The sequence below is a fragment of the Halictus rubicundus genome, chromosome 11 (assembly GCF_050948215.1).
Source record: "Halictus rubicundus isolate RS-2024b chromosome 11, iyHalRubi1_principal, whole genome shotgun sequence".
NCBI classification, from domain to species: Eukaryota; Metazoa; Arthropoda; class Insecta; order Hymenoptera; family Halictidae; genus Halictus; species Halictus rubicundus.
This window is the reverse complement of record NC_135159.1, coordinates 12,763,855-12,789,471: the sequence shown is the minus strand read 5'-3', so window position 1 is coordinate 12,789,471 and position 25,617 is coordinate 12,763,855. Positions and strand designations below refer to the sequence as shown.

General features: G+C 41.7%; 4 protein-coding genes across 5 annotated transcripts; 2 read left to right on the top strand and 2 right to left on the bottom strand.

The window, feature by feature from the left end:
* The first annotated feature begins 794 nt into the window (after positions 1-794).
* On the top strand, positions 795-2,996 carry LOC143359177 (uncharacterized). The gene is made up of 5 exons (XM_076796926.1): positions 795-957; positions 1,249-1,445; positions 2,352-2,456; positions 2,641-2,763; positions 2,833-2,996. The coding sequence occupies exons 1-5, from the start codon at positions 795-797 to the stop codon at positions 2,992-2,994; spliced, it is 750 nt and encodes a 249-aa protein (XP_076653041.1). The 3' UTR covers positions 2,995-2,996.
* A 78-nt stretch (positions 2,997-3,074) lies between these two features.
* LOC143358709 (protein brambleberry) lies at positions 3,075-6,822 on the bottom strand. The gene is made up of 7 exons (XM_076796057.1): positions 6,391-6,822; positions 5,926-6,319; positions 5,168-5,353; positions 4,355-5,087; positions 4,046-4,288; positions 3,589-3,916; positions 3,075-3,485 (listed from the first exon to the last, which is right to left on the bottom strand). The coding sequence occupies exons 2-7, from the start codon at positions 6,295-6,297 to the stop codon at positions 3,347-3,349; spliced, it is 2,001 nt and encodes a 666-aa protein (XP_076652172.1). The 5' UTR covers positions 6,298-6,319; positions 6,391-6,822; the 3' UTR covers positions 3,075-3,346.
* Positions 6,823-7,345: 523 nt separating this feature from the next.
* LOC143359414 (nonsense-mediated mRNA decay factor SMG8) lies at positions 7,346-11,307 on the bottom strand. Of its 2 annotated transcripts, none has more exons than XM_076797353.1 (13): positions 11,125-11,307; positions 10,818-10,962; positions 10,480-10,754; positions 10,192-10,422; positions 9,874-10,067; positions 9,695-9,798; positions 9,427-9,620; positions 9,130-9,369; positions 8,667-8,983; positions 8,456-8,614; positions 7,867-8,389; positions 7,604-7,783; positions 7,346-7,535 (listed from the first exon to the last, which is right to left on the bottom strand). In XM_076797353.1, the coding sequence occupies exons 1-13, from the start codon at positions 11,163-11,165 to the stop codon at positions 7,415-7,417; spliced, it is 2,724 nt and encodes a 907-aa protein (XP_076653468.1). In that variant the 5' UTR covers positions 11,166-11,307; the 3' UTR covers positions 7,346-7,414. The 2 variants fall into 2 exon arrangements, with proteins under 2 accessions (XP_076653468.1, XP_076653469.1); XM_076797354.1 differs by having other exon boundaries at positions 8,751-8,983.
* Positions 11,308-11,397: 90 nt separating this feature from the next.
* Positions 11,398-14,517, top strand: Rdgbbeta (cytoplasmic phosphatidylinositol transfer protein 1). The gene is made up of 8 exons (XM_076797355.1): positions 11,398-11,629; positions 12,103-12,251; positions 12,321-12,409; positions 12,514-12,521; positions 12,584-12,655; positions 12,724-12,822; positions 12,895-13,050; positions 13,121-14,517. The coding sequence occupies exons 1-8, from the start codon at positions 11,579-11,581 to the stop codon at positions 13,388-13,390; spliced, it is 894 nt and encodes a 297-aa protein (XP_076653470.1). The 5' UTR covers positions 11,398-11,578; the 3' UTR covers positions 13,391-14,517.
* The last annotated feature ends 11,100 nt before the right edge of the window (positions 14,518-25,617 follow it).

The following is a 25,617-nucleotide window of genomic DNA, read 5'->3' as shown; positions in this document are numbered from 1 at the left end:
ATGTTGAGACACGAATCGCGCGATCGATAAATTAGTGACAAGGCTGGCCAAGAGGAAGAAAAGGAAGTAGCAGTCGTGAGACGAGTACATTTATGGCTGGTATCTTCGAAAGATAGTATTCATTAGGGACACCGCGGACGCCAGAAAAAAAGCCCCGGAAAAAATTATTCAATCCACACTCGTGGGAAGTCGAGGCCCCTTAAAATGCTGCTTATAAAATGGCTAGCCACGACTCACTATCATCTGCAACTCGATATTCAACTAAACAATAAATCTTCGACTGTATATTAAAAAATTTAATTCCATTCGATCCGAAGAAACAACAAAACTGTTGCAAAGTACAATTTTTGTTCCATCCAACAGCTAATATTTTTGATTATATCTTACAATTATTCCTCAATTTTTGACCATTTTTCCAAGCCCTGAAACACGTGTGTTTTTGAACATTTTTTCCCACGGAAATTTGCATAGTTAACACTTTGAACGCCAAACTAGAAACCCCCCAAAATTCCATAAAATCAAAGTAAGTTATTTAATAAAATAAAAATTGCAAAAAATTAAATAATTTTGCACAAATAATTCCGTCAGCCACATATGGCTGACGTGGCGTTCGACGTGTTAAAAAAAGATTATTATTATTATTATTATTGTTTCTGGACATCAGGATCGACGATGAACATTCGCAAATGACAGGAAGAAATGACAGTCGCGTGTTCTCAATTTTTTTCGTTCCAGTCAGATTTCGTGGAACGTCGGCCAGCTTATTTTCTCGCATGGAAGGTGACCGATTTGTGATGGCCAGGTCGAAAGGAAGCGCCAAAAAGGACGGACCGCCGCCTTACAAAGAGTATATGCAGCTTAGGTCAATGTCGAGGCGACCACCCCCGCCTTACGCGCAAGTAAACGGTCCGAGAGAGACAAACTCGCATGATGACTCTGTTTCCTGTATTCGAAAAGGTACGTCTGCAACACTATTTCATCAACGCCACCATTAGAACTGTCCTCGATACACAAATCCTCCATTCAATGTCCATAAAATCCAAAATCATTCCTGAACATCTACCCATAATTTAAAAACATTAATTAGTTAAATTTTAACTCATTTTTAATTTCTTGACCCACCAGTGCCATTTTATTTTATTACCGGATAGAGAAAGAATTGTTTTTTAAATTTATTTTAAGAGTTAATGTTTGTTTTAGTGTAGGTGATTTTAGAACATTGCAATAATTTATTTATTGGATCTTAAGGCTCAGATAAAATAGGACACGAGAAAGAGAATGAAGATCCACCCACGATGGAGATCAGAAGCGGTTGCAGCCTGTTCCCGAAATGCAGATTGATCAGCTGCTGCATCTCTGCACTGTTGATGGTCCTTGCCTGCGGTCTTCTGCTCACCTTGTTGTTCCCTTATCCTCTGCATGCATCATGCACTGTTAAATGGCACGTTCCACTTCTACATATGCTTTCCTGTATCTCCATATAACGATTAAAAATTCTATAACGTCCATAGCACATTTTTACAATTTTCTACAGAAATGATTCTCCTTGAAATCTCCACAATAAGTTGAACATAATATGGCAAAGCAATGGGCAAAGATAATTTAAATATTATGTATCTGGCCGAGTTGGGGGTATTGATCTCCATGCAGTTTTTTGATTTTTTTGTCTTTAATGGGTTAGCATGATTGTTTAGCCTGGTCCCCCCATAGAAGCCTGAGAAAAATCTGTTCAAAGATAACGACTACTTGCTGGCCGCTTCTGCAAACAATCCTCCTGCATAGAGAAACTCAATATTACCAAGCGGAGGCTCGTATATTTTCCTTTGGCTGGACGACACCGCTTGAAAAATATACGAACCACACTTTTCAAGCCCATGAGAACGTTCACTAGGCTGATACCGTGTTATTTCGGTGCGCCCCCTTTGAACACCGCCACTGCCAAAAGATGACAATAAATTTCCTCCAATGTAGACACCGTCGAGAGCCTTCTAAATCACATAATAATTCTACATTTATCACCGTGTCACTAAACAGGTCCCATTAGATCAGCATTAATCACCTAATGCTCCATAAAGAACTGTTGTCTTTGCTAAAATAAATACCCAGCTACAAAACTGAACAGTGTCTCTAACAATTCCATAATATGCATTTTTTCGCGTTTTTGGAGATTTAACATTTCTTCAGGCACGTTTGCTTAGTCCGAAAAATCTGAAAGAGATACACATTAATAATCATAATAAGACTACAAGACTAATAAGTAAGATTTTGCAGTCAAACAGTCGGAAAAATGCACGGTCGTGTGTGCTATTGATTTAATTAATATGATAATGTAACTTCTTTTTGGCAGGAAGTTCCAAGACCCCTGTACCTACGTTATGCAAAAGTTCAGGTGTCAAATCCTCAACTGGTCTTCCAGTGTCAATTGTGGTCCACGTGGCGGTAGGTGTCTTTACAAAGTAAGTGATAGTCTGTTTAAACTCATTCTCCAAGCCAAATCTACAATTGTACAGACAAAGCAATTAAATACAATTCTTCGTATTTCATCAATACCTTCAGAAAATCAAAAATAAGAGCGAGTACTAATTTAGAAAAATTTGAGTGAACTTGTTCATTCTCTGGACGATTGATTTGATTTTGCAGCTCAGTGAGCCGAAACCGGACGAAAGCAACATAATCAGAGCCTCTCATCAGGGTCTAGACATGAAAACTATGGAGACCATAAGCATCACATTCGAGAACGTGAACAAGACCTGTGTGGCAACGGTACTTATATGCAATTTAAAATAGTAAATTCTTTACTACTCGCACTATATTTTCAATGTTTCCTTGAAGGGCGAGTCTGTATCGAACGAGTGGCACAGGATATTCGATAATGGCGGGAATTACTGCAACCTGAGGAACCTGGTGACCGGAATAGGATTCGACAACAGCCCGAGGTTCCTCGAGCTGACTACAAGCGCAATCTGCACTCAGTACAACATGAAAATCTGCTGATGTTTCACGTTTCTAATGGGTTTTCACGTTTGATGGTCTTTACGATTTTGGAGAAGGTGCACCACACCAGTGTACATTCATTCTGATACGTTTATTCGACCTTCGCACGCGTAAGGTTTTACAAAAATAAATTATCGCTACGCTCATCGTGGGCTACGTATTAGTCTCCCCTTAAATTATTCGATAGTGGTTATACGGTAAAACGTTAACAAATATGTACAGATTGGTCCGCAATTTACAAAATCAGTGTCTTTTTCGTGCTTCATGCTATTCCTTACACACAGGAGCTCAAAATGTTCACCACAAATTACGCTTTCAAAAAATAGCTTTCAGGCTAGCTTTACAGAATTGTTCAGTCTCCTAATATAGAGGATCCGGTGGAGTGCTTGGAACAGTAATAACTGCCAGTGGTGGAGAACATGCGACACTTTCTTCCAGTTCTTGTCATCCCGCTGCAGAGGGCTCTGGGTGAGGCGTATGTTGGGCTGATGCTGAAAAAGTTCATTGCCAAGTTGCAATATACAGGTATCGTTCAAGACAAGTCCTGATTTATCAGTTTCGCACATGTATCGTAGAATAAAAAATTCTAGCTACCTTCTGGAAGGTGAGCGCTGCTTGGCATAAGCGGGCCTGGCAACAGACGATTCTCGATTCTCGATTCTCCTCAATCGTTTCCTTAGTTCATTAGCATCCACCAGGTGTTCAAGGTCGCTGACGCTGTCGTCCTTCTCGTTTATTGCGATCGAATTATCAAAGTCGGTGAAGTCGTCCGAGATCATGCTAGGGTAATCACCCTGGTGGTTGTAGACCAGATCCTCCCGAGGTTTCTTGGATGGAATGTAGGAGCAGGAAAGCTCCTCGCGCTGCGTGAAGCTCTGCCGGCTCCAAAAGGCTGCGGACTGCACTAGGGAACTGCACTTCTCTGCAAAAAGATTCGAATGAAACATTTGAGCACAGTTTAATGAATTATGCTCTATTTCTTCTGCTCTGATCAACAAAGTTCTACCCTGCCTGATAGGACACACGTTTTTCAACAAACTTCTAGACTTACGTGTGCAGTAGTTTATCTGGTTGCGAGTGGCGCTGTAGAGGTAATTGATGCTCCTCTTCAGTCTAGTGAGCAACGGAAGGGTTGGAGCCTTGGGGGACTTGGTGTTTGCACAGGAGGATGATATGTAGTCCTGCGCTGTACCATTCGCAGGGCCATTTTGTTTGTGGACCTGTATCGGCTCTGGTCGCACAGTGCTTGCCTTCGGCCCACAGATACGCTGGATGCCAGCCATCACAAAGTGCACTGCGAAGTGAAAGATTAGTATAGTATCAGTACTGTTCGATGAGTGAAGATTTTTATGTTACTCACTTGCTGTGATCAAGAATATCAGTACGGTCATTGATGTGAAGTCCAAGCAAGCATCCATGCCATGTTTCAAATATGATGCCAAGTTCAGTGGCACCAGACCCATTATAGTGATCCTGGTCAGTAGAGGGGCATGGAGGAACGCAGCGATCACCATGGCGCACAATAAATAGACAACATGCAAGCCTGTGCGGTACATCTTCTGCATCTGTTCTCCGGTGTCACCCACATAGTTGGTCAGCCAGCTGAGTTTCTCGTCCACTTCTGTTCGCATAGTGTTTGTCAGCTCCCAGAGGAACTGGATTGTGTCATTAATCTGAGCTAGCTTTTCTAGAGTGTGCTCGTACTGGACAATTGCCTCTTCGTGCTGCTCGAATATGCGACTGGTACTGGACTCAATCTTGTCCCAGATCAACTGTGCTTGTTCTTGAATATTCACTAGGTCCTGGAGTATCTCCTTGTGGTTCTCGCTGTGTTCGACAGATTGCTCGTTCAAGCTCTGACTCGCCTGCTCCAACTTTTGTTTTATGTCCTCTGCCATTGCTGCTAACTGAGTGTGGCCCAGTCTAATCAACGCCTTCTCGTTAGTCAATTCTCTCAAATTCGACGTTACCAGATTCTGAGCCGTTATTTGCGCGTCTCTCAAATGCCTTTGCTGTTGCAGCAGCGCTTTATTGCCTTCCGTCAAGGAGGACAACACTTGCCCGGTCTGCTCTTCCAAACGATCTTGGCTGTCCTGAATTAGTATTCGATTGGCCGTTAAATAGTCAACACAATGGGTACTGCTATAATTTATTTCTATTTCTATTCAATTACCTTTAGAGAACCCAGTGTCTTAATCTGCGTGTGTGCGGTTTGCATCAATTTATTAACAGTCAATTCAGTCAGAGCACGAAACTGAGTACCACGAGCTGCATAACAAACTGCTCTTGCTCTGTTACTGATCAAGTGATACGCATTCCACATGTCTGCGTCCATGTCTGTTGTACATTGTTTTAGAGACTGAGAAGAAGCACAATTATTTGTACAGTTAAACAATAATCAGCGTAATTAACGATTAATAGTTACAATCGGAGAAAATGTACTAGTGCAAAATTTATCCACAGTTCAGGAGAACAAGGGGAGAGTTAGATGTGCACTGGCAAAGAGTATTTTATGTTATGGCAGTATAACTGAGAACAGCTCAGAGGTGGTCTGTGCCCCCCCCCCCCCAGTGGGGGAAGTTGCAGGTCTGAACGTGCCCAAAACTACCCCTCTACATATGGCAAACACACACATGCTGAACACACATGTGTGTGAAATTTATTTCAGTCTACCACTCCAACTGCTTTCAATGCACAGCAGTGATAGCTCTCATGATCAATAATGATCTCTTGATAATTAAAGAAACAATAGAATGAAGGCTACTCCAAAACTATTTTTTTTTTTGTGAAGTTTCTATCTCTGCTAAAATCTCAAAAAATTTTGGAGCCAGTTTTAGAGAAAATGGAAAATTTTTTCTTAGCTCTCTATTGAATGATACAACCCCCCTAAAAAATTGCAAATGCATAAAATGTTTTTAAAAAAAGTACTACCATCTCCTCAGTGCAGGGAAACATTTTCCTGCCCTCCACAGCAGCCTGGCAGTTCAACAGATTGACGCTCAATTTGGCAAGCTGCTCTTCGGTCATTTCGGAGCAGGAAGTTCTAATCTTCATGATGACTTTGTGTTGGCAAGTCTCCAAGGGAGACGACACTTGGATTTCTGTGAATTTAGCTGCCTCTTGGAGGAATTTCTCGTCCTCTGTCATGGACTCGTAAGGGATTGAAACCAAAGGCACTCCGTCGGCCACCAAAACAGTGGTTTCATCATTGGACTTGCCCCAAATCCATCCAAACATTGTGTCCCCTTTGCTCTGGCAAATTAAAGCCATAAAGAGGGACAATAATAAGTATGAGTGTCCCATTGCTCTTCGAAATTTTCTGGAACTGTAACAGATAAGATGTAATCAATCTCTCCTATCAACAAATGTAATTATTATTGTCAAGACTCAAATCACCTAAGATTAAAGGAACAAAGAGACCTTCGGCACTGAAGCGAAGTCCGAGATTATGTGAAATGTTGGCATACACAACAAGCACTTTGTACTGTGATGTTGAACACGCGATATTACATTTTCCGGTAAACCAACAATGTAATTAACGATCACTCCTACCGGCTAAGTGCGACGGAACTTTGTATTTTATCTTGTCGTTAAGAAAATCGACTTTTTCATTCATGTCATCGGAAATTTCGTAGTATTAGTGCGCGGCGGACTAAAATAACCGCTCTACAGGTGAGACCCGATGACATGTGTTTATTTCCTCATGTAAGAAAATCCGTAACGGTCAGAGCGCCGAGTGTAATGGCGGAGAGTTTCGAACGAGAAATTTCTTTACCGTTATACAAGTCCCACAGCTCTGTGACCTAGAATCTTTCCCATAAGTCCAACAGCGAATGGTGTTTTCTAATGGTATTTATACAGAACTTCTTCGGTATATTCCGTGTTTCAATAATTTCGATGATTTTATTAAAAAGCATCGAAGCGATCGCTAATTCAATTCAAACGGCGGCTATTTTCCCGCCGACGGGGTAAACCAATCGCGGCGAGCCGCGCTTAACTGATTGGCGCCAAAATAGTTACCGTTCAATTTGAAACTTTCAAGTCGGTTCGTTGAAAAGTGAAACGTTTTTTGTGTTAATAGTTTTGAATATGTTTTCTGTGGTACATTAAGATTAGTTGAGACAATGATGCATCCTTTTCGCGAATTGTCACTACCTGTAATGGCTACCTATAATGTGTTAGATAAAATACTACGCACAACTTTTGTCTTAGTACTTAGAATAATAATTTAGGGGATATTGCATGTATTTCAGCTTGCTGCATCAATTAAATAATATCGACAAACTTAACTATTATATTTTTATGTAGTTTCTAAGGTGCGTAACTCAAGGAGAGAAAGTTTTGTCTTCTTTCGAACTTTATATTTACAATAATTTACATGTTACGTACAAATGGTATTTATAAAAAGTTCAATACTGCGTTATTTCTTCTCCGGAACCACTTCACTGATTCCATACATTCCTGCCAGTAGTCTTCCTTGCGAAGTCGGCACTGGTTCTTTCGGTGCCAAGTACGGTCCCTTCTCGTCCATGTATACGTACCTATATTTGCGCTAAGGAATTTTTTCAAATTTATATAAGAGCGTTACAGATCGTCAGTGAAAGGATACGGAAGCCTTAGGACCCAGTAGGCACTCTGAGACAGCTTTATGGGTTCGTCACAGCCAGTTACAAAGATCGGGCAGGGCGGAGGCCCTGGTTGAACTCTGGGGTTCAATGTCACGTGTACAGGTGCTTTCGGGGTCACTACATGAATCCTCATTAACTGAGCTATCAGTGGTTTCGTTTGCCTAGACAATTAACACGGTTTTAAATAATTAAACGTTTCCTATCACTATCACACATATGTAACGTTCATGTAACTCCTAGGTACCTGCAGGGGCAGGGGAAGTAGAGAGGCATGTCCGCAGTGCTGGATGTGACTTTGTTCCCGCTGTCCTTCACGATCCCATTCCCAGTTGCCTTGAGCACCTTGTCAGGCGCAGAAGCCATGAACCTATGTCCTCTCGGACACTCGTACTCCACTCCAACGAATATCTTCACGACAAACTCTTTTCCACCTTTCGATTTTCTACCACGAATGGTATTCATGTTCTGGAAGTTCTTCCCCCTTGGACAATATCCATGCGCACCATGGTCGCTTATCGTGGGCCACAGCGAACCTCTTTCCTTCTGGTGTTCCAACCTTACGGTCACGTCCCAAGGTAGAAGGAAAGCAGAGGTGGGTAGTACGCCAGCCTGGTGTTGCAAACCCAGGTTATGCGAGTACAAGCTGCTAGGACCGAGACAAACCAGGGACCAGCTGGAGAACTGCGGTAACAAACCAGCCGGCGACTCTGTGTGCAACATTCCTGGCAGGTACTCCGTGGTCGATGGTTGTCTGACTAAAGACTTCTCTGTAGAATTCAAATTTGTAGAACATTATTGTTCTGTGTAACCTCTAACACCGTGGGAACACTCACCTTTGTTGTCTGCGTCGCTGTCAGAAACCTCTATGACCACTTTGTGCGCGTCGCTGGGTGTTAGGCTAGTCTTGCTAAGTTTAGGGCCGTCTTCGTTGGGCTCGCTGATTTGTTGAAATTGGCCCCCGCTGCCGTAAGGTGTTCGATTGTCATCTGAAACTGTGACAGCGTTGAAAAACGCCTGGCATTAAACTAAACAGTGCAACTGTACCATTAAGGGTGTTGACCCCCAGGCTGCAGGCTTGGGTGTTTCCCCTTGGGGTTGGGGACTCCGCGTGACAGAACGAATCTTTACGTTTGGTTATAGACAGCAACTGCGCTGGCCTGTAATTGTGGGTGCTCGGTTGGAAAACTGGGAATTGAATGTTCTCCAGCTGCGCGCAGCCGCATTGTTTCGCCAGCATCTGGAAGTACTCGTAATTCGCCTGCCTCAGACTGAAGGGATCCTCCCGCGACCCTTGGCAACGACCGCAGTTGCAGGCACAGATGTAGCGAACCCCGCTGCAGTGTTCCCTGATTGGCAAATCGCTGCAATACGTAAAATAGAGAATTAATGTTGGCTCCCAAACTCTTTTTTTTATTAGAATATTTTTCTCAAGTTAAATGAGACAAGTATCCTAGATTGTTGCTATTAATTGAGTCTAGCAAAATAAATTTGTATATAGTAGACATACTTGTCGTTATCCCTGGCTTCTGGTTGTTCCCCACCTCCGGCACCTTCACTACCACCTCGATGAATAGGATTGGTACAAGGATTCCCCGTCAGAGACAGAACTTCGCACATTTGTCGACCAGACCGCCAATGTTTCTCGCACTCAGCTTGCAGTTTCTCGCTGAACTCTTCAAACAAAGGCCCCCGAGCATGCATTTCGAACACTGCCATCGCATGAGCCAGTTTTGTCTCATGATACGCCCTAGAAATCAAACTTTACAGTTGCGACTCTGTTTTTCTAACATAATCCAATCAGTACCTGGTGTAATGTTGAGGTAAATTCTCCTGATACGTTTGCAGTGCCCTCGGAAGCACCTTGCTGCACCTGCTCTTGCTGAATTTGACATCGGTGTCTAGCAAACTGTGCAGTGTTAATAGTTCCTTGTCTGTTCCATGCATGAAGTAGTCGTAGACCTTGTTTGCCACTTCATAGAATATGCCAGCAGTCGGTATCTGGTTTACACAAAGAAGTTTCAATATGGTTACTGCACTTTTGTGAAGATTAGGCACAAGTTCTAAATTCTAACCTCAAAGTAGGCGGGTACAGAGTGTCTTCCAACATTGTCGTCGAATCCTCTAGCGAAGGCCAGGTTTATGTGTTGTTGTAGGAACAGTCTGAAGGACCGAGTCTCTGAAACCATGCAACTAAATGTAGTGCTACAGGTCTCTGATAAGTGAAGACATACTTCATTCCTACCCCACTTACCCGTTTCTTGATCATCAATTGGAATATTAGAGTCCTGGCTGGCCAGACTCCTCGAAGTGCTACCACCTGAACTGGCTTTGCAGCTTTGTATGAGCTTCTTCGCCATGTACCCCAAGATATCCCTAGACTCCGTTGTTCCGGTGTGCACATAGACGAATTCCTGGTTTGCAGGGATTGCAAACAGGGAATTCGAACTGCAAAACAATCAATGAACCTTGTTACATAGATATTAACGAATATGTGTAGACGACGGATCTTCTATAGCGTTTTACTATACTATTTTTACGATACTTTTACTGTGTCTGAACCCATTCTCACCTGATGTTAGTCACTATACGGTTCTTCCTCAGCACATGGTAAATCTGGTCCTCCAAGGAATGCTCCAACCTCTTTATGTTAGTCCCGCTCGCAGAGTCTTGGAAGACAGTAGGGCACGTTTCGAAGTAGAACAATACTCTTGGTGAGCATGGCCTCACATTGGCCACCCAATCTTTAGGAAGACTATAGATACAGCTCAGAACGTCGGAGAGCTGTGGTGAAACCTTTTGCCTAACAATCAATATTAAGTTTCAACACAGCCTTATACCTTTCAAACAAAATGCTTACCTGACAATATCCATTGCTCTGAACAGATGCACGTAACTATAATCGAAGGTGTGCGTGGGATGTACGAGCACAATAACATGAGATATATGGAACAGGACAAGCAAGGCCCTGGCATATTTGTCTCTCATGTGAGCCCACACGCTAAGGAAGTCCTTGCAGTCTTGTTTCTCAGCGAATCTGTTGTACTCTGTTAGAAGGCTGTGCGTGTCCAGCAGACCCCTCAGGTGTAGATATATGGTTTTGTCTTTTGTATCATAGTATCCCTCAATCTCACTCTACAAAGTTCAATAAAATTATACTGCAATTCTGCAAAAATACTGTATTGACATAATTCTTACAAATGTGTCTTGATCCACTTGTGGCTCATCCAGGAGGTCCACTTGGAGGATAGAACTTAGCATACTGGTCTTGCATCCTTTGGACCTGTACTGCGACTTGCCAAACACAGAGACTATCACCACCTTCTTGTCAGTACACGGAAATCTAGAAACATATTAAACTTACAAACAATGAATAACGTAATAACTGTAAACACCACAAAAATTGCTTAACGAATACCAGTCATACTGTGTTAAGATTTTGACCCTAAAGTTCAACTTGTCCGTAGTAATAAAAGGTTCTCTATCCATTTAAACAATTTATTACCTGTCCGCATTACAAGGCAGCTGAAATTTCTGCGGCCGCATTGTGCGTTTGTTTACCGCGTGCAGGTTATGTCATTTCAAACGAAAAAAATTCCGTTCGACGAACAAACACGAAATCGTCGTGGAACAGTTTGCTGTACTGCGAATCAAGTAAATTATTTAAACAACACTTATAACCGATGAGAAAGCGGATCTGCTGGGAGTTTTCGTTTACGCTAGTTACACGGTTATGGTCTTAAGGTGCCGGGCTTTATTATCGATCAAAGGGGGATAGGGGGCTGACTTCGTTCCGTTCGATTTTGTTTATTGCCTGGTCGCCTCGGTTGTCGTTGAAATTGATATTTACATGACAATTTCACGAACTCGTCGGCCGTTTCCTCGTGAGAAAGCATTGTTTTCCCGGCGAGTGTCGAGTTGATGTTATTGCCGAAGGTTGACAAGTTTTAATTGCGAAAATGGTGTTAACGAAGGAATACCGCATATCCATGCCGCTCACTACGGCAGAGGTAAATTGTTTCGTCATTACTTGTTGCAAAATAATTCAATTCTAAGCCTCTGGCGGCCCTGGCAATTTCCATCCTTTGGTCCCGGTTGGTCCACATGTATTCGTCCATTTTCTCAAATTATCGTACGGTTTAACTTCGTACAAACATTTCGAGAACTAGCCAACGAAATAATGTATTTATCGCAACATCGAATGCCATTTAATACTTGACCGATTTTAGTTATATATACAATGGGGAACACCCCTTTTAAAGGGGAATTTCTTAAATCTGGGAATTAAACTGGAAAGTTCGAGTTTTCATCTATTGCATACATTAATTTTGTATCATGAATGTACTCGAGAAGTTCAAAAATAAATTATTAACTCCTTATAACAACATTGTGTTGCGTCCTTGTATTTTCACTAATGATTAAAGTTATGATTAAATGAAAATACAGATTATTCTATTTGTAATTATCATTGAGCATTTTTTAGTACCACATAGGACAACTCTACATGATTGCAAGGCATAGTCATGAACAGTCAGCGAACGATGAAGGCGTTGAGGTGATCGAGAATGTAGAGTGCGACGATGTAGAGCACGGGAAGGGCCAGTACACAGAAAAGAGGATCCATTTGTCTAGGTGATAATCCCAAAGATAGTTTGTAAGTTCAGGTATAAATAGATCCTCATTTGCCCTGTTCTATTATAGTAAGTTGCCATATTGGATCCAATCGATCATCCCGAAAGTATTCTATGTGACAGAGAAGGCATGGAATTATTATCCTTTCACTATCACAGGTACAAACAGATAAACTACATATTATTAATTCTTGTTTTATAAAGCATCATATAAATATAACAACATCGCATTTTCTTTTGCATGTTCTTTATGGTCACCACAGAATACACCGTAAGTACCTAGATCGAGGGTTCCCCCTCAAATTTTCAGTTATATATAATTATGCATTTCAGTGTTCTTTCATCCCCAAGTTCCAAATCTCAATAAGAACTCGATATGAAGATAACAATGGGTCCACAGAGAACGTACGTGAATTTCTGTAGCATCTCACTCAATAAATGAATCACTTCTAGTCATGTTCTGTTTAAAACAGTGCTTAGGTCTCACCCCCATCGATTTGATACACCGCGAGGTCGACTTTGTAGACATTGCGTACGATGAAATCTCTGCTAAGCACTACAAAGAGGAAGAGGTACTTTGAACTCGATTTCACGTACCTTATTCATTACAATTGGAGAAATTTCAAACTCTCTGCTTTCTGCAGGATCCAAAATTCTTTCAATCTAAGCGAACAGGTCGAGGACCATTGGTGGAGGGCTGGAGGGAGACAACACAGCCCATAATGTGTTCCTACAAATTAGTTCACGCTTCGTTTGAAGTCTGGGGCATGCAGACTCGAGTGGAGGACTTAATTCATAGAGTAACTATCCTTGAACCTAGTAAGTTAGAATGTATTAGCACTGGAAGCAATTATGGTTTTTTTTCTACAGTGTATAAGGGACATTCTACTGTTGGGTCATCGGCAAGCTTTTGCTTGGATCGATGAGTGGTACGACATGAGCTTGGAGGATGTTAGAGAGTACGAACAAAAGATGCAAGCGGAGACAAACGAGAAAGTACGTTTGAGGAATCTGAACAACGAGAATCCGATGACACCGAGCACGCCCACGACTCCAACTACACCGAACGCATCAGTGCCATCATCTCCGATACCGAAATCCCCTACGCCATCTAGTCGATCATGGTTTTCCTGGTCATAGCCAGACTCCTAGAGCAACGATTTAGGAATATGTTAGCCTACCTAGGTGAATCAAATTAAACATCTGCAAATAAACGTTGGCCGTTTACGCGTGTACGTATGTATCATAGCCGGGTACCTTTAACTGAAATTTGATTTTTTGAAAATACTGAGAGCCTCGGTCTCAAGTTTTCAAGCAGCGAAAAAGTTTTATTTCGTGCGGTTTTTTCGTTTTTCAAGTTCTTTATTTTGTGAAAGAACTTCTATAGGATGTTGAATATTTTTATAGCTTTTAACAGTCAAGCAAAAAGCCAAAACACAAGCTGCACCGATTTTCTACGGTCCAGATTGTCCTGGCTTCAATAATTGTTGTATTATTCCTTCGATTGATATCTCCAGCATACTTCAAATGTATGTAAAGGCAGGTACACAGAAATGTGGCACGTACTAATTATAGCTGTTCAAACAATTGTAATTGTAATATATTGTGTCGATGAGGCTTCGAGCTGATCAGCCTCACCGTATGCTTGTTAATATATTCACCAGCTTAAGGTATCTTTGTGAACCATTGTAAAAAGTGTTTAGTATCTAGCGGAGGAACTATGTGAAGTACTATACAACTGCACAAAAACGATCTATGTATCTATATTTAAGAAAAACTGTATCTCTCTCTTATGGCACTAATGGAACGCGTTCTCTCTTGTTTTTCGAGCAAAAATCGATCGTTAATATATTTTTTAAAACCGACAAGCAGGCTGTAAATAAGCTAAATGGGTCGACAGTTTGTTTCGACAGGGGTGTCTCGTTCCTCGATTTGTTGTGTTCACGCGTTTCGGGTTTCTATTTCTCTTTGGAAAAGTCTCGGCGGGACCAAAAATGCGTTGACAAGCTAGCACAAGAAATTCGCGCGCACGCACACACAAACACACACACACACGTAGTGTAACTTTAAGTATCGGATCACAGTCGCAGTTGGTACATGCTCTTGCCATGGTAACTGATCCCACAATGGAATGTTACAGGGATTCCCATGGCACGAGGCACACGCTTAACGTTCCGTTGCTCTTCAAAACACTCACCCTGTTCAATTACCCCCGTCATGCATTTATATGTATGTACTTGAATAAACGTTTCAAGCCGTTCTCAGAACCGTGTTGTTGCATTGTTCTCTCGGCGAACGTGTCTGCCACCCCCTGGGCCCCTGTGAATCCCCATAATTTCATATGGTGCGGTAATATTCATTTTTTCCTGGGTTCTATTGAGATTCTTTAAGGAAAAACTAGTAACTTTAATGCTTTATAAAAATATAACAAACAGAGATGTCAGGGTGAATTTTAGGGCAGTTTGTAGAAAGGGTTTTGTAGTTTAATTATGCCAATTTGTACAATTTTTGTGGACGTTTATTAATTTTTAAGCTAACATCGTCATTAATATTCAAAGTGGTGTAATTTGATTTTTAATTTGATGATTATTGAAATTATAAGGGTGCTCCAATGCTAATATGTTTATAGTTAATTTATAGTGTTCGATTATAAAAGATGGGGCTGTAATTTATCAGAAAAATTATGAAAAGGTTGTTTTTATGATGATAAAATACCACTTTTTCCAATTCAAAATTCTGGTTCGCAAAGTTTCATCGAAAAAACATGTTCGGCAGATAGTAAAAAACCGTCAAAGCTTTCTCTACACATCCTTTTTTTATAAAACGTTGAAGTCGTCTCTACCAAAAACCAACCCCTATATTACGCGTCCTTTCGCACGGTATTTTTTTTTTCCCCGGTAACATGAAAACTCTGAAAATTGCGGAACTTTATGTACAATTAGAGCAATTCATCCGTGACAAAAATATTTTTTGCCCGGGGCTATTGTACGATTTTGTGGGTGAAATTATTCCTCGGCAAAAAAAATGTAGAATTTTTCGTGGAACGTTCCGGGAATAAAAATGTAGACAAAACTGTGTGAAAGTGATTTTTTAAAAATCTGGGATTTTTGGCTGGCCCCAACAACCCCTAAAAATTTTGTATAAATTCGTCTTTTCGCATCAGCGACCTTGCAATATTTTGAAAACCATTTGAGAAGATAAAGATCGCAGCCAACGCGATTATCTAAATGTTATTTTAGATAGTTAAAACTGGTTTAATTAATTTCGTGGAGTAATCGAGCGTCTCGAGTGGGGGTTTAATTTATTGGCGAACGTATCGAGGGAAAATAATCGATGCCAGGGGGTGTAAAAGTGCAAACGATTTCGACCGAGTATATTTATCTTCGTTTAGCCTGTGACGATTCGACGGAACCCGAGGGAAAGACACGTTCGAATAAGAATTTTGCATTCACGTGTGATTGATTCGCTGTTTACATTATTGTCCAACGCCTGCGGCTTTAGAGCACGCGGGGGTGGGGGAACATCGATAGCTCGGTTCCAAGCCTCCGAGGCTCGGCGAAGTTTCCGAACTTTGCTCGAAACTGTTCCCGTCGTCGTCCGGAAACTGTAATGAGAACTAGACGATCCTCGCAAATGCGTCTTGTTAGTTATTACCGGAAAAGTCGACGCGAGTACCCCGAGAATTCCCTAAATTCGCGAATCACGCTGGGAACCTGTGCGTTTCGATCTGGCAAATAAATTATTAACGACCTTGGAATGACCTTGAAAGAAGCTGTACAAACCCAGGAAGAAAATAGCAGCAACAAAATCCAGTCGCTAATTCCAATATGACAAACACGATTTTTAATCCATAGAAAATGGAGCACGACCTTGAAGTGATCTTGAAACGACCTTGTATAGATCCAGAAATAAATGGTAACGCACAAAATCTTAATCCAAAGTCACAGCCTAATTTGGACCGACTGAAACACCGTTCCCAAAACATAGAACCAAACATGACCTTGAAACAACCTTGGCAGGTCGTTTAGCAATAACAGGACAATAAAACACAGAAGCAGCGAAGTCGAGTGATATTTACCCAACAAATAGTTACGGTCCGAGGGGTGAGGCGCACTGTCACCGAAAACTTTTAATTGTCTTCGAGGTCTACCATGAAATTAATAAACCTGCATCCGCGATTCGTAACTGGTCCGAGGCTGCTCGACCCAGTTTGCCGGACTCCTTACTGCTGCTCGGCCATTAAATTCATGGTTGCTTGAAAATTGGGGAGGGGGAGGGGAAGATACTGGAAATTAATAGGGACAGATCACAAAATGGCTGGCGGGAATATTTATTTTTTTGCCGGATGGAATTCCGGTAGCAACGTTTTCCGGTGACGAGTCGCCCGCTCCAGGTCGTCCAGAACAATTGATAGAGTTGTCGGTAACAACATCGTTCCGCGGCGTATGTTCTATCGTTTTTTTTTGGTCTTTCTTTTTCGTTATTTATTTTTCAAGCCTCGCGGCGAGCATTGTTCCGTTTCAGCTCCCGGAGGAACGGAGGGATTTTGATGTCGGCGGCAGGACGCGGGGTCCTTGGTGCCGCAGGCGATTTTGGGGATGTTGATTTCGTTCTCAGAACGTTTCTGCTTCGCACGGATGCGCGATCATCGGCGAAATTCCGTTTCTGTAGCGCAGACAATTTTTATTTCCTGCGAATCTTGCACCGGCGTACCGACGAGGCAATGCTAATTCTTGATGTAACTTTTTCCGTCTTGAGAATTTTTTTGCGAAAATTTTACCAGTGCATTCGCGACGTTTTCCCGGTTAAAATGAGCCCAAGCACGGTGCGGTTTGGATCTTATTTACCCGTGCAATCCACGATATAGTGGAACCTCGATTATCCGAACTGATGATGTCCGAAGTCCCCAGTCTCTGTTCACTTTGAGTATCTAGGGGCAACTGAGTCGTTGTTTGTGCTTGCAAAAATTCTTGCATATGTTTCAAGGAGTGTCAAATCGACTTGCAAAATTGCAATTTGATATGTTAATTACTTTCGCTTTAACAAAAATATTTCAAGTCGCCTCTAGATGGGGAGACAAAGTCGAGGTCGTCTCGAATCCTTCGCGAATTGGATCGGTCTAGCTTCTAACAAAATTGTTGTTTGTGCTTACCAAAATTGCTGCACATTCTCGGAAGATTGTCAAATCGCTCTGCAAAATTGCAAATTGATACGTCAATTATTTTCGCTTTAAAAAAACATTTCAAAACGCCTCTAGATAGGTACACAAAGTCGAGGTCGTCTTGAATCCTTTGAGAATTGGATCGATCTAGCTTCTAACAAAATTGTTATTTGTGCTTACCAAAATTCCTGCACATTCTCGGAAGGTTGTTAAATCGCTCTGAAAAATTGCAAATTGATACGTCAATTATTTTCGCTTTAAAAAAATATTTAAAATCGCCTCCAGATAGGTACACAAAGTCGATGTCGTCTTGAATCCTTCGAGAATTGGATCGATCTAGCTTCTAACAAAATTGTTGTTTGTGCTTACCAAAATTCCTGCACATTCTCGGAAGATTGTCAAATCGCTCTGCAAAATTGCAAATTGATACGTCACCCATATTTATTTATAAAAAATTCGGAGTCGTTCCTAGTCAGTCGAAATGAACGTGACCTCACAGAACCACTGTAACTTCCATAAATATCACTATAGGAGTTAATAAAAAATTGTGTATACACCTCAAGGATCACCAAACAAATGTGCACAAAGCTCAATTTGCCACGCCGGTCGGTACTACCAAAAAAAAAAAAAAAAAAAAAAAAAAAATAAACTCAAACCCTGCGCGCAATGTAAAAAGCTGCACGCGCGTCGATCGCTATTATCGTCGGCCTCGCATAATCCACTTTGCAGAGGTAAGTTTCCTCGAGTAAAAAGCCGCCCTCTGATATTATTACGCAAACGCGACTACGAAAAAGCGGGGTGGTGCGGGGTGTATCGCCGGGAGTGTATTAATTAAACGGATCGCGGATTACGAAACAGCCGGCGCGCTGTTAATTAATTCAAATAATAGGAGGGTCCGGCGTTGATCGAGTGGGATTCCATTGATTCCGAAATACAATCGGCCCTGTCGGTAGGACGAGCGTTTACGTAAGTCGTATACGTGGATCACGCGGCCCTTCCAGCCACGTGACGTCGAAAGCTCCACGTGACCACGCCGGACAATTCTTTGCTTCCGCTCCAGAACCGGATATGCACGGCTTTCTTACCGTCTTCGCTATGTCCTCTTACCGGTTGCATAACACCAGGGAATTAAAACAGAAATTCACTTCTACCGTGCGCCCACTCGTTGCGCCACTTTTCCTTACTTTTCTTAATCACTGGAAAACAACCCCCCCGCTATTTATAGTATTTCTCACTTGTGCTTCGTTTTCCTGTCCCGGCTTGTTATTTGTTGAAACAATTCAAGTGCTCTTTATTCGTAATTGAAAGTTTCTGTGACGGTGTCCTTCGCCGAGTCCTTGTCTTTTCTTTTTTTCTTGGGTGATGCACCGTCGAGACGATACTAACTCGGTAATATGACGGTTTCGACGTCGGACGGGTGCGCTACGGATCCTTTTCAAACAAGCATACTTTCCTTTCCATTTTATCTCGTATTCAGACAGCGTTATTGCACTTAGAAAGCCCAATCACGAAATTCCTCGAAAATTATTTGTTATCAGTTTTAAAAAAGACAACCTTCTTTGTTAAAAATGTCAACATACTCTTGAAATGGTGATTAACAAACCTGTAAAATTTCGAATTGATAGCTCGAACAGTTTTCCTTGAAGAAAATGCCACAGATGACCTAACTGTATCACGCTAGGTGACAACTTAGGATTAGGTAAATCAAAAAAATTAAATATAAAATCCGTAACTAAAAAATTGTGGGGATTTAAAATGTTTTTGCAAGGGAAAAACGTTTGAATTTGAACGCAAGGTACGGTAAATATAACTATATTTGCATATAAATAATTTGGATAGAAAATTAAAAAGTGAGTGGAAATACTGGAAAAATTATTTTCGATGGGATTAAGAATTTGCCGGAATTTGGACCTGATAGTAGTATATAAATAATTTGGATAGAAAATTAAAAAGTGAGTGGAAATACTGGAAAAATTATTTTCGATGGGTATTAAGAATTTGCCGAAATTTGGGCCTGATAGTATGATTGTGGATTATGTAAAGAAAGTGCACAATTTTGCCAAGAATGATCCACGTTTCCAGGCATGCTAAGCACTCAACTCGTTGACGCGCTGTCTGCGATTCCAGTTGGCAGGAAATCTCCAGGGATTCGCTATTAAAAAGAGCGCTCATTTCCACTCGGGGAAATCCCTTTGTGCAATGGTGAGTTTCGCTTAATTTAACACGCGTCTTTCGTGGAACTTTTCCTGACCTATTTCCTCCAAGGAATGAAGTTACTAATCCGAAACACAAGGGTGATTCCGAGCGTCGGGTTCAGTGGAAATTGCGAATTTAGTGATCATGTTCGATTTTACGTGTGGCAGCAGGACGTGCGTGGTATTGTGAAACCAGTTGATCGCCGAGAATATCGAATCTTGCAGCACCAATTGCAATTTTCAACAGGTTTCTATTCTTTCAATTATCAGAGGAGGGGTCATGGAAATTGTTGCAACTGCGGACACAATTTTTGTCCATGCATAAAAATATTCACACATGTTCTTTACAGATTCATAAACAACTCCACAAAATTTCGTTTTGGTATATCGGCTAGTTTTGCTAAAAAAAATTCCCAAAGTGGTCCATTTTATGCACGATATGGAAACAGATTCCTCTTTTAACTTTCAGAGGAGGGCTCATGGAAATTGTTGCAACTGTGGACACAATTTTTGATAACGCTTAAAAAAATTCACACGTGTTTTTTAAAGATTGACAAACAACTCCATGAAATTTCGTTTTGGTATATCGGCTAGTTTTGCTAAAAAAAATTCCCAAAGTGGTCCATTTTATGCACGACATGGAAACAGATTCCTCTTCATTTAATTATCAGAGGAGGGGTCATGGAAATTGTTGCAACTGCGGACACAATTTTTGTCCATGCATAAAAATATTCACACATGTTCTTTACAGATTCATAAACAACTCCACAAAATTTCGTTTTGGTATATCGGCTAGTTTTGCTAAAAAAAATTCCCAAAGTGGTCCATTTTATGCACGATATGGAAGCAGATTCCTCTTTTAACTTTCAGAGGAGGGCTCATGGAAATTGTTGCAACTGTGGACACAATTTTTGATAACGCTTAAAAAAATTCACACGTGTTCTTTAAAGATTGATAAACAACTCCACAAAATTTCGATTTGATATCTGGGCTAGTTTTGTTTACAAAAATACTTGAACTTATCAAATGTAGGGGTTAGCAACGGTATGATACAGTTCGATGGAACGTAATACCGGTTTCGATTACGCGTCTCCAACGCAGGGGTTGGTACAGATTATTATCGCAGGGGATGAAAAGGTGCCTGGTGGGGGTTTCTTGGAAATCGTCTGCAAAAATAGTAATTCGAATCGACGGTATCGCGTTCCTCGGTTACCTGATCGGTATGATCGGGTCGCTTGAAGGCCCGCGGGTTGGCTGCCGGCGCGAGCAGCCCTTTAGGGACGCGCCGGGTGGTGCGGAGAGGGGTGTGCGATTCCTTGCGCGACTAGAACGGTTTCGTAGCAGTTTCGAACAGTTGCCGCGCGTACTCGACCACGAACGCGACGTTGCACCTGGCCGCGTGGTGTTTCGAACGTAGATCCGCGATCCATTCAACACGAGCGCCGGAGAAAAATCACCTGCGCGTGGACTTTACCTCGTGACACCTGGTGAGACATCTAAAAACATCCCTTTCATTAATTAAAAAATTAATTTGAAGAAAGTTCGCCACAAAATGTTGGATTGTGCACGTTTGTGAGTGTTTGTGCACGTTTGCAGATGTTTATACATGTTTGTGCATGTTTTTACTCATTTGTGTTTGTTTATGTCGACGTGATTAATTTTCCTCGTGTGTGTTCTCGTTCGTTCTATTTTTATTTCATTTATTTAGCTTGTCTTATTCCTGCTGTTGTATTTGTTTGACTTGTGTGGGTGAGATTGTGTTTGTCTTATTTTTTACGAATTGTTTAAGTAAGTTTCTATTTGTTTTTTTACTTCTCTGATTTATTTCTATCAGTTTGTATTTTCATTGTATTTGTTTTATTTATCTGAATTAAGGAATAAGTTTGTATTTGATTTGTATGAACATGTTTGTACATGTTTGGACGAGTTTGTGTTTGTTTGAAAACGTGCAACAGCAAAAATATTTTATAAAGGGCACAAGCAGTGTTTCTGAAAGACAGTCCATTGGATCTTTTTTTAAATAAATGCTAATGCGGTTATTTTAATATCGATGTCACTGGAATCGCTTTCATTTGCAATTATAATAACCACCCGGGTACATATTTAACGGTATCTCCGAATACATCATCGCAGCAATGTAATTCGATGTAGCCGACGATGATACGAAGTGTAATAATAATGAATAACAGCCCGCCCGGGAATATTTCAACGTTATTAAACGCGTGATCATTTATTCCACTGACGATGTACGTTCCCGATACGAGTACAGTGCACGATTTGATATTCAATGAAATCTTCGTACGCCTCTGCAAATTTTGAAACTTCGCACAAAATTTATTATTAAGCATGCATTCGTACAATCCAAAATTGATGCGCATTCGTGGATTTAACAAATTTTCGATCCAACGAGAAATACAGGCACAGGAGTTATAAATATTCGCAAAATTTTAAACATTCATGACGCAACAAAAAATGTGTAAAAATAAAAATTCCTAGATATTCACGGGTTTAAAAAATTCACGGTACAACGAGAGTTAAGTATTCGTAGATTTTAAATATTTAGAAGGGGGAGGAATTTGTTAAAAGTTTGTCTTTCGTCGGTTAAGGTCAAGTGAGTTCTAAAGACGAGCATTGGTTGAAAAGATTCCGAATTAAAACCGGGGAGAATTTTCATAAAATTCCCATTTTCTTTTTCAGGTGTGAAAAGCACATTTCTCACTCAATTATTCCGAAAGATGAATTCGCCTCGAAATTCTCGAGCTGAAATATATGAAATTCGTTACAAGAGCGTGAACTCTCGGCGAACCGACAGCCCGCTCGCAGATCTGGCAACTGCTTATTTTACACGGCGAAACGGAAACATCCGTATTTAATACCATTAGCAGAAAAGATATTCGCTCGACTGGTATTCGAGTTAACGGCACGTGAATCTTCCTCGCTAATTTCGCGACACGCAATTATTTGCGACGGTCCTCTACCCCCTCCACCCTAAACTCCCCCCCCCCCCGCCACCTGTCCCTTCAATTGATAAACTCCATCGAAAATTATTCGGTTGAACAGCTAACTAATTTTTTATCATCCGCTGCATTGTTTATTCGAAGGATTTCGATAATTGCTCGACGCGGCTGACTAGCGCCTGGCTATACTACTTGATGCGGCGTTGCCGAGTATCGCGCATCGTTTCACTCTTTTCCTAAAAACTTGACAAAAACTGTCCAAGTTTTTCGAGTTCCCTCCACTCGTTCTCTGTTTTAATGAGAAATTAAAGCTGTTCTTGTTTACAGTTCATAGAGTTTTTATTTATTTGTAATCTGTTACTTTCGTGTACAGTATTACATCATATTCCCCCCATTTGACGATCAAAGCATCGAACGATTTAAAATTATTAATTAGATCGTATAATTTGAATAATATATTAAATTATTGTACATCAAACGGTCTGTTAATTATAAATTTAGCGTACTAAATTAGCTGTCATTTTCAGTCTAGTCTGTTAATCATTTATCAATTCTATATTAACTGTATTCGAATCGACTATGTAACTCGTGCAATATATTTGACAATTTCAACAAAAAAAAAACAATTAACTGTAATTCGTACGATATATTCAACAGTTCATGGTCCGCGCGACAAACAATTGACCAAAACTCGTGCGACCAACTAATTTTCACAATGTGCAAGATCACATTGTCCGAACTTTCGGATCGGAACAGTATGGACCGCGGCGCGATTTCAATTAGCGTGCATCGACTCTTGTCAAAAATCGTCAAAGCGTCACCGGTTTCTATTGGAGCGTGGGTTGGCCGCGTTTAAACGACGGGGGAATTATAGTGCACGCCCATGGGAGCCGTGTTGCCCGTCCCCCCTCCCCCTCCCCACTCCCCACTCCAACCGCCACGCAACAGCGTTTGCCCGGCGTAGACGATAATACGGACCGCCAATTACATCGGCGAATTCGCAATTAATTTAATCGCATTCCGTCGCGCCGCTTAACTTCTCTTGTTTGCTGGCGTTCTGGCCGATGATCGCTCCGGGGGCTGATCTCTCGAATCCCGTGGGGGGGGGGGGGTTTCGATCGTTGCCCGTTGATCCGGGTCAAGGCTAGCCTGGCTGGCTCGTACACACTCGTAACGCGCGCGGGACACCCGCCGGTTAACAATGGACGCGGCGATAGTCCGCTAATTAGTCGGCGGAATTTACGAGAAGATGGCCGAGGCCTGCCTCTCTTTCCATTACGCGAAACGATCCCGTAAGGAATTTACGCGAATTTCGTTTCATTCGACGACCTCCTCGTGGTTGAATTCTGCCGACTGATCGAGGTTGCCGCCACGTCTCTTCTGGGCTCAGCGAGGAATTATTCGTTGCAATCATTTGCAATTTAATTCGGATGTATGTTGTCCTTGAAGCGATAACAGGGTCGCCGATCTCGTTTCTGCGTGGTATGTTGGATATGTTGGATAATACTTGAAGAGTGTAGTGCTTGTGCCTGTGGAAGTTGTTGTTGCGTCGAAAGAGATTTTAGAGGTTCGTTTTTTAATTAGTGGGAGGGGCCAGGGCAACTGGAGGCGTGGCCAAGCCAGATGGAGGCGTGGCCAATGCAGGTGGGGCGTGGTCGAGCAGTATAGATAGCCAATAGCGTTAGTCTCTTATAGAATGATAGGAATATTGGGTTGTCAATTATCAGACTGTAATTATCTACGCCTCTGAGATCTGCAATTTAAATTGGTCGCTTATATGTTACAAACTTGCTGTTCAGTGGGCGTGGTAAAGAAAGAAGTAGGCAGATAAACCCGCCCTTAGATGACTAACCGTAGCTACCATATCTAGGATTCTAGAAAGAATTAAAATTAAAAATGTCAATAATTTGCATTCAAGGCTTAGTGGGCGTGGCATAGGGATATATGGGCGTGTCTAAAGAGTGGGCGGGGGAACGCCACGCGTATTTTCGGTCGCCGTCCGCAGCTCTCGCCGAGCGCGAAGGGAACAGAACTGTCACAAATCGTCCGATTCACTGCACAAGAATTTCATTTACTTTGCCGTTGGAAAAACGTTTTTTCTGTTACACAACACAATGAAAAATATTGGCATTTGAAGCGGAGCGCGTTCTTCTCCCGTCTCGAGCGCGAGCGTTCTTTCTCGTCGCCGTTTTAAAATAATATTGGTCCGAGTTTCGTTTCGAGTGTCGCACGCTTTCCTCCATTTTTTCGCAAAAAAAAAAAATGTATTTCCGTCAAAGTGCTGGATTTCTCACGGAATACTGTAGATAGGCGACAAGTAAAAAATTCCACGGCTCTCGGCGAGTGTCCAGGCCAGGCCCTTCTGCTCGACGAGAGGGCCGAGGACAAACATCCCAGTCCTCGAGGGAAGTTCGCATCGCAATTAATAATACCGCAGCCATTTTAACCGTTCCGAAGGACACCGCCGATCCTGACGATACGGTGATCGATGCCCTAAGCTGTGTCCCATGAACGCACGGCGTCCTTGCGTTTGCGGAATTAAAGCAATGCAGAATTGTAGCATTTCCTCGAAATTGATGTTTGGCGCGTCGTTGTTTCGACGAAACCAGTCGCAGAGGAAGGGTTGTAGGTTGTAGCTAGGCAACTTGACGAATAGTGCGTGGGTAGCAATCATTGTTCCATTACCAGGGCCAAGTCACTCGACACTAACGCGTTTTGCATACGGTAATTTATTCACCATTGACTCCTTGCCCACTCGTGTGAACGCTCTACACAAATTCTTATTGTTTCGAAACATCGTAGAAACTTGATAGAAAAGCCGTGGGCGCAATTAAACGGTTGGTCCTCGTTCGAACATCAATTTTCATATATTAATTTATAGAAAGTCATAGTCTTTCCGAGACGAGACTAAAAGGTTCATTATTGCATTTAACAAAAATAATTTGCTATTTAAGTCGATTTTTTTAGAATTTTTTAAAGGCTGGGTCACAGTGGACCCGGTCGCCGGCTCCGAGAATATCCAGGGTTGCCAGCTCGACTTCCTCGTGGCATTTC

Bases quoted from the DNA above. Each gene is read 5' to 3' on its own strand.
- LOC143359177 (XM_076796926.1), top strand. From the start codon at position 795: ATGGCCAGGTCGAAAGGAAGCGCCAAAAAGGACGGACCGCCGCCTTAC. The intron at 1,446-2,351 runs GTTCCACTTCTA...TTTGGCAGGAAG, and splicing joins CATGCACTGTTAAATGGCAC to TTCCAAGACCCCTGTACCTA. The intron at 2,457-2,640 runs GTAAGTGATAGT...TTGATTTTGCAG, and splicing joins GCGGTAGGTGTCTTTACAAA to CTCAGTGAGCCGAAACCGGA.
- LOC143358709 (XM_076796057.1), bottom strand. From the start codon at position 6,297: ATGGGACACTCATACTTATTATTGTCCCTCTTTATGGCTTTAATTTGC. The intron at 5,088-5,167 runs GTAATTGAATAG...ATACTAATTCAG, and splicing joins AGACACTGGGTTCTCTAAAG to GACAGCCAAGATCGTTTGGA. The intron at 3,486-3,588 runs GTAGCTAGAATT...GAACTTTTTCAG, and splicing joins CAGCGCTCACCTTCCAGAAG to CATCAGCCCAACATACGCCT.
- LOC143359414 (XM_076797353.1), bottom strand. From the start codon at position 11,165: ATGCGGCCGCAGAAATTTCAGCTGCCTTGTAATGCGGACAG. The intron at 10,963-11,124 runs GTAATAAATTGT...ATATGTTTCTAG, and splicing joins CTGCCTTGTAATGCGGACAG to ATTTCCGTGTACTGACAAGA. The intron at 10,755-10,817 runs GTAAGAATTATG...TGAACTTTGTAG, and splicing joins AAGTGGATCAAGACACATTT to AGTGAGATTGAGGGATACTA.
- Rdgbbeta (XM_076797355.1), top strand. From the start codon at position 11,579: ATGGTGTTAACGAAGGAATACCGCATATCCATGCCGCTCACTACGGCA. The intron at 11,630-12,102 runs GTAAATTGTTTC...AGCATTTTTTAG, and splicing joins TGCCGCTCACTACGGCAGAG to TACCACATAGGACAACTCTA. The intron at 12,656-12,723 runs GTACGTGAATTT...TGTTTAAAACAG, and splicing joins ACAATGGGTCCACAGAGAAC to TGCTTAGGTCTCACCCCCAT.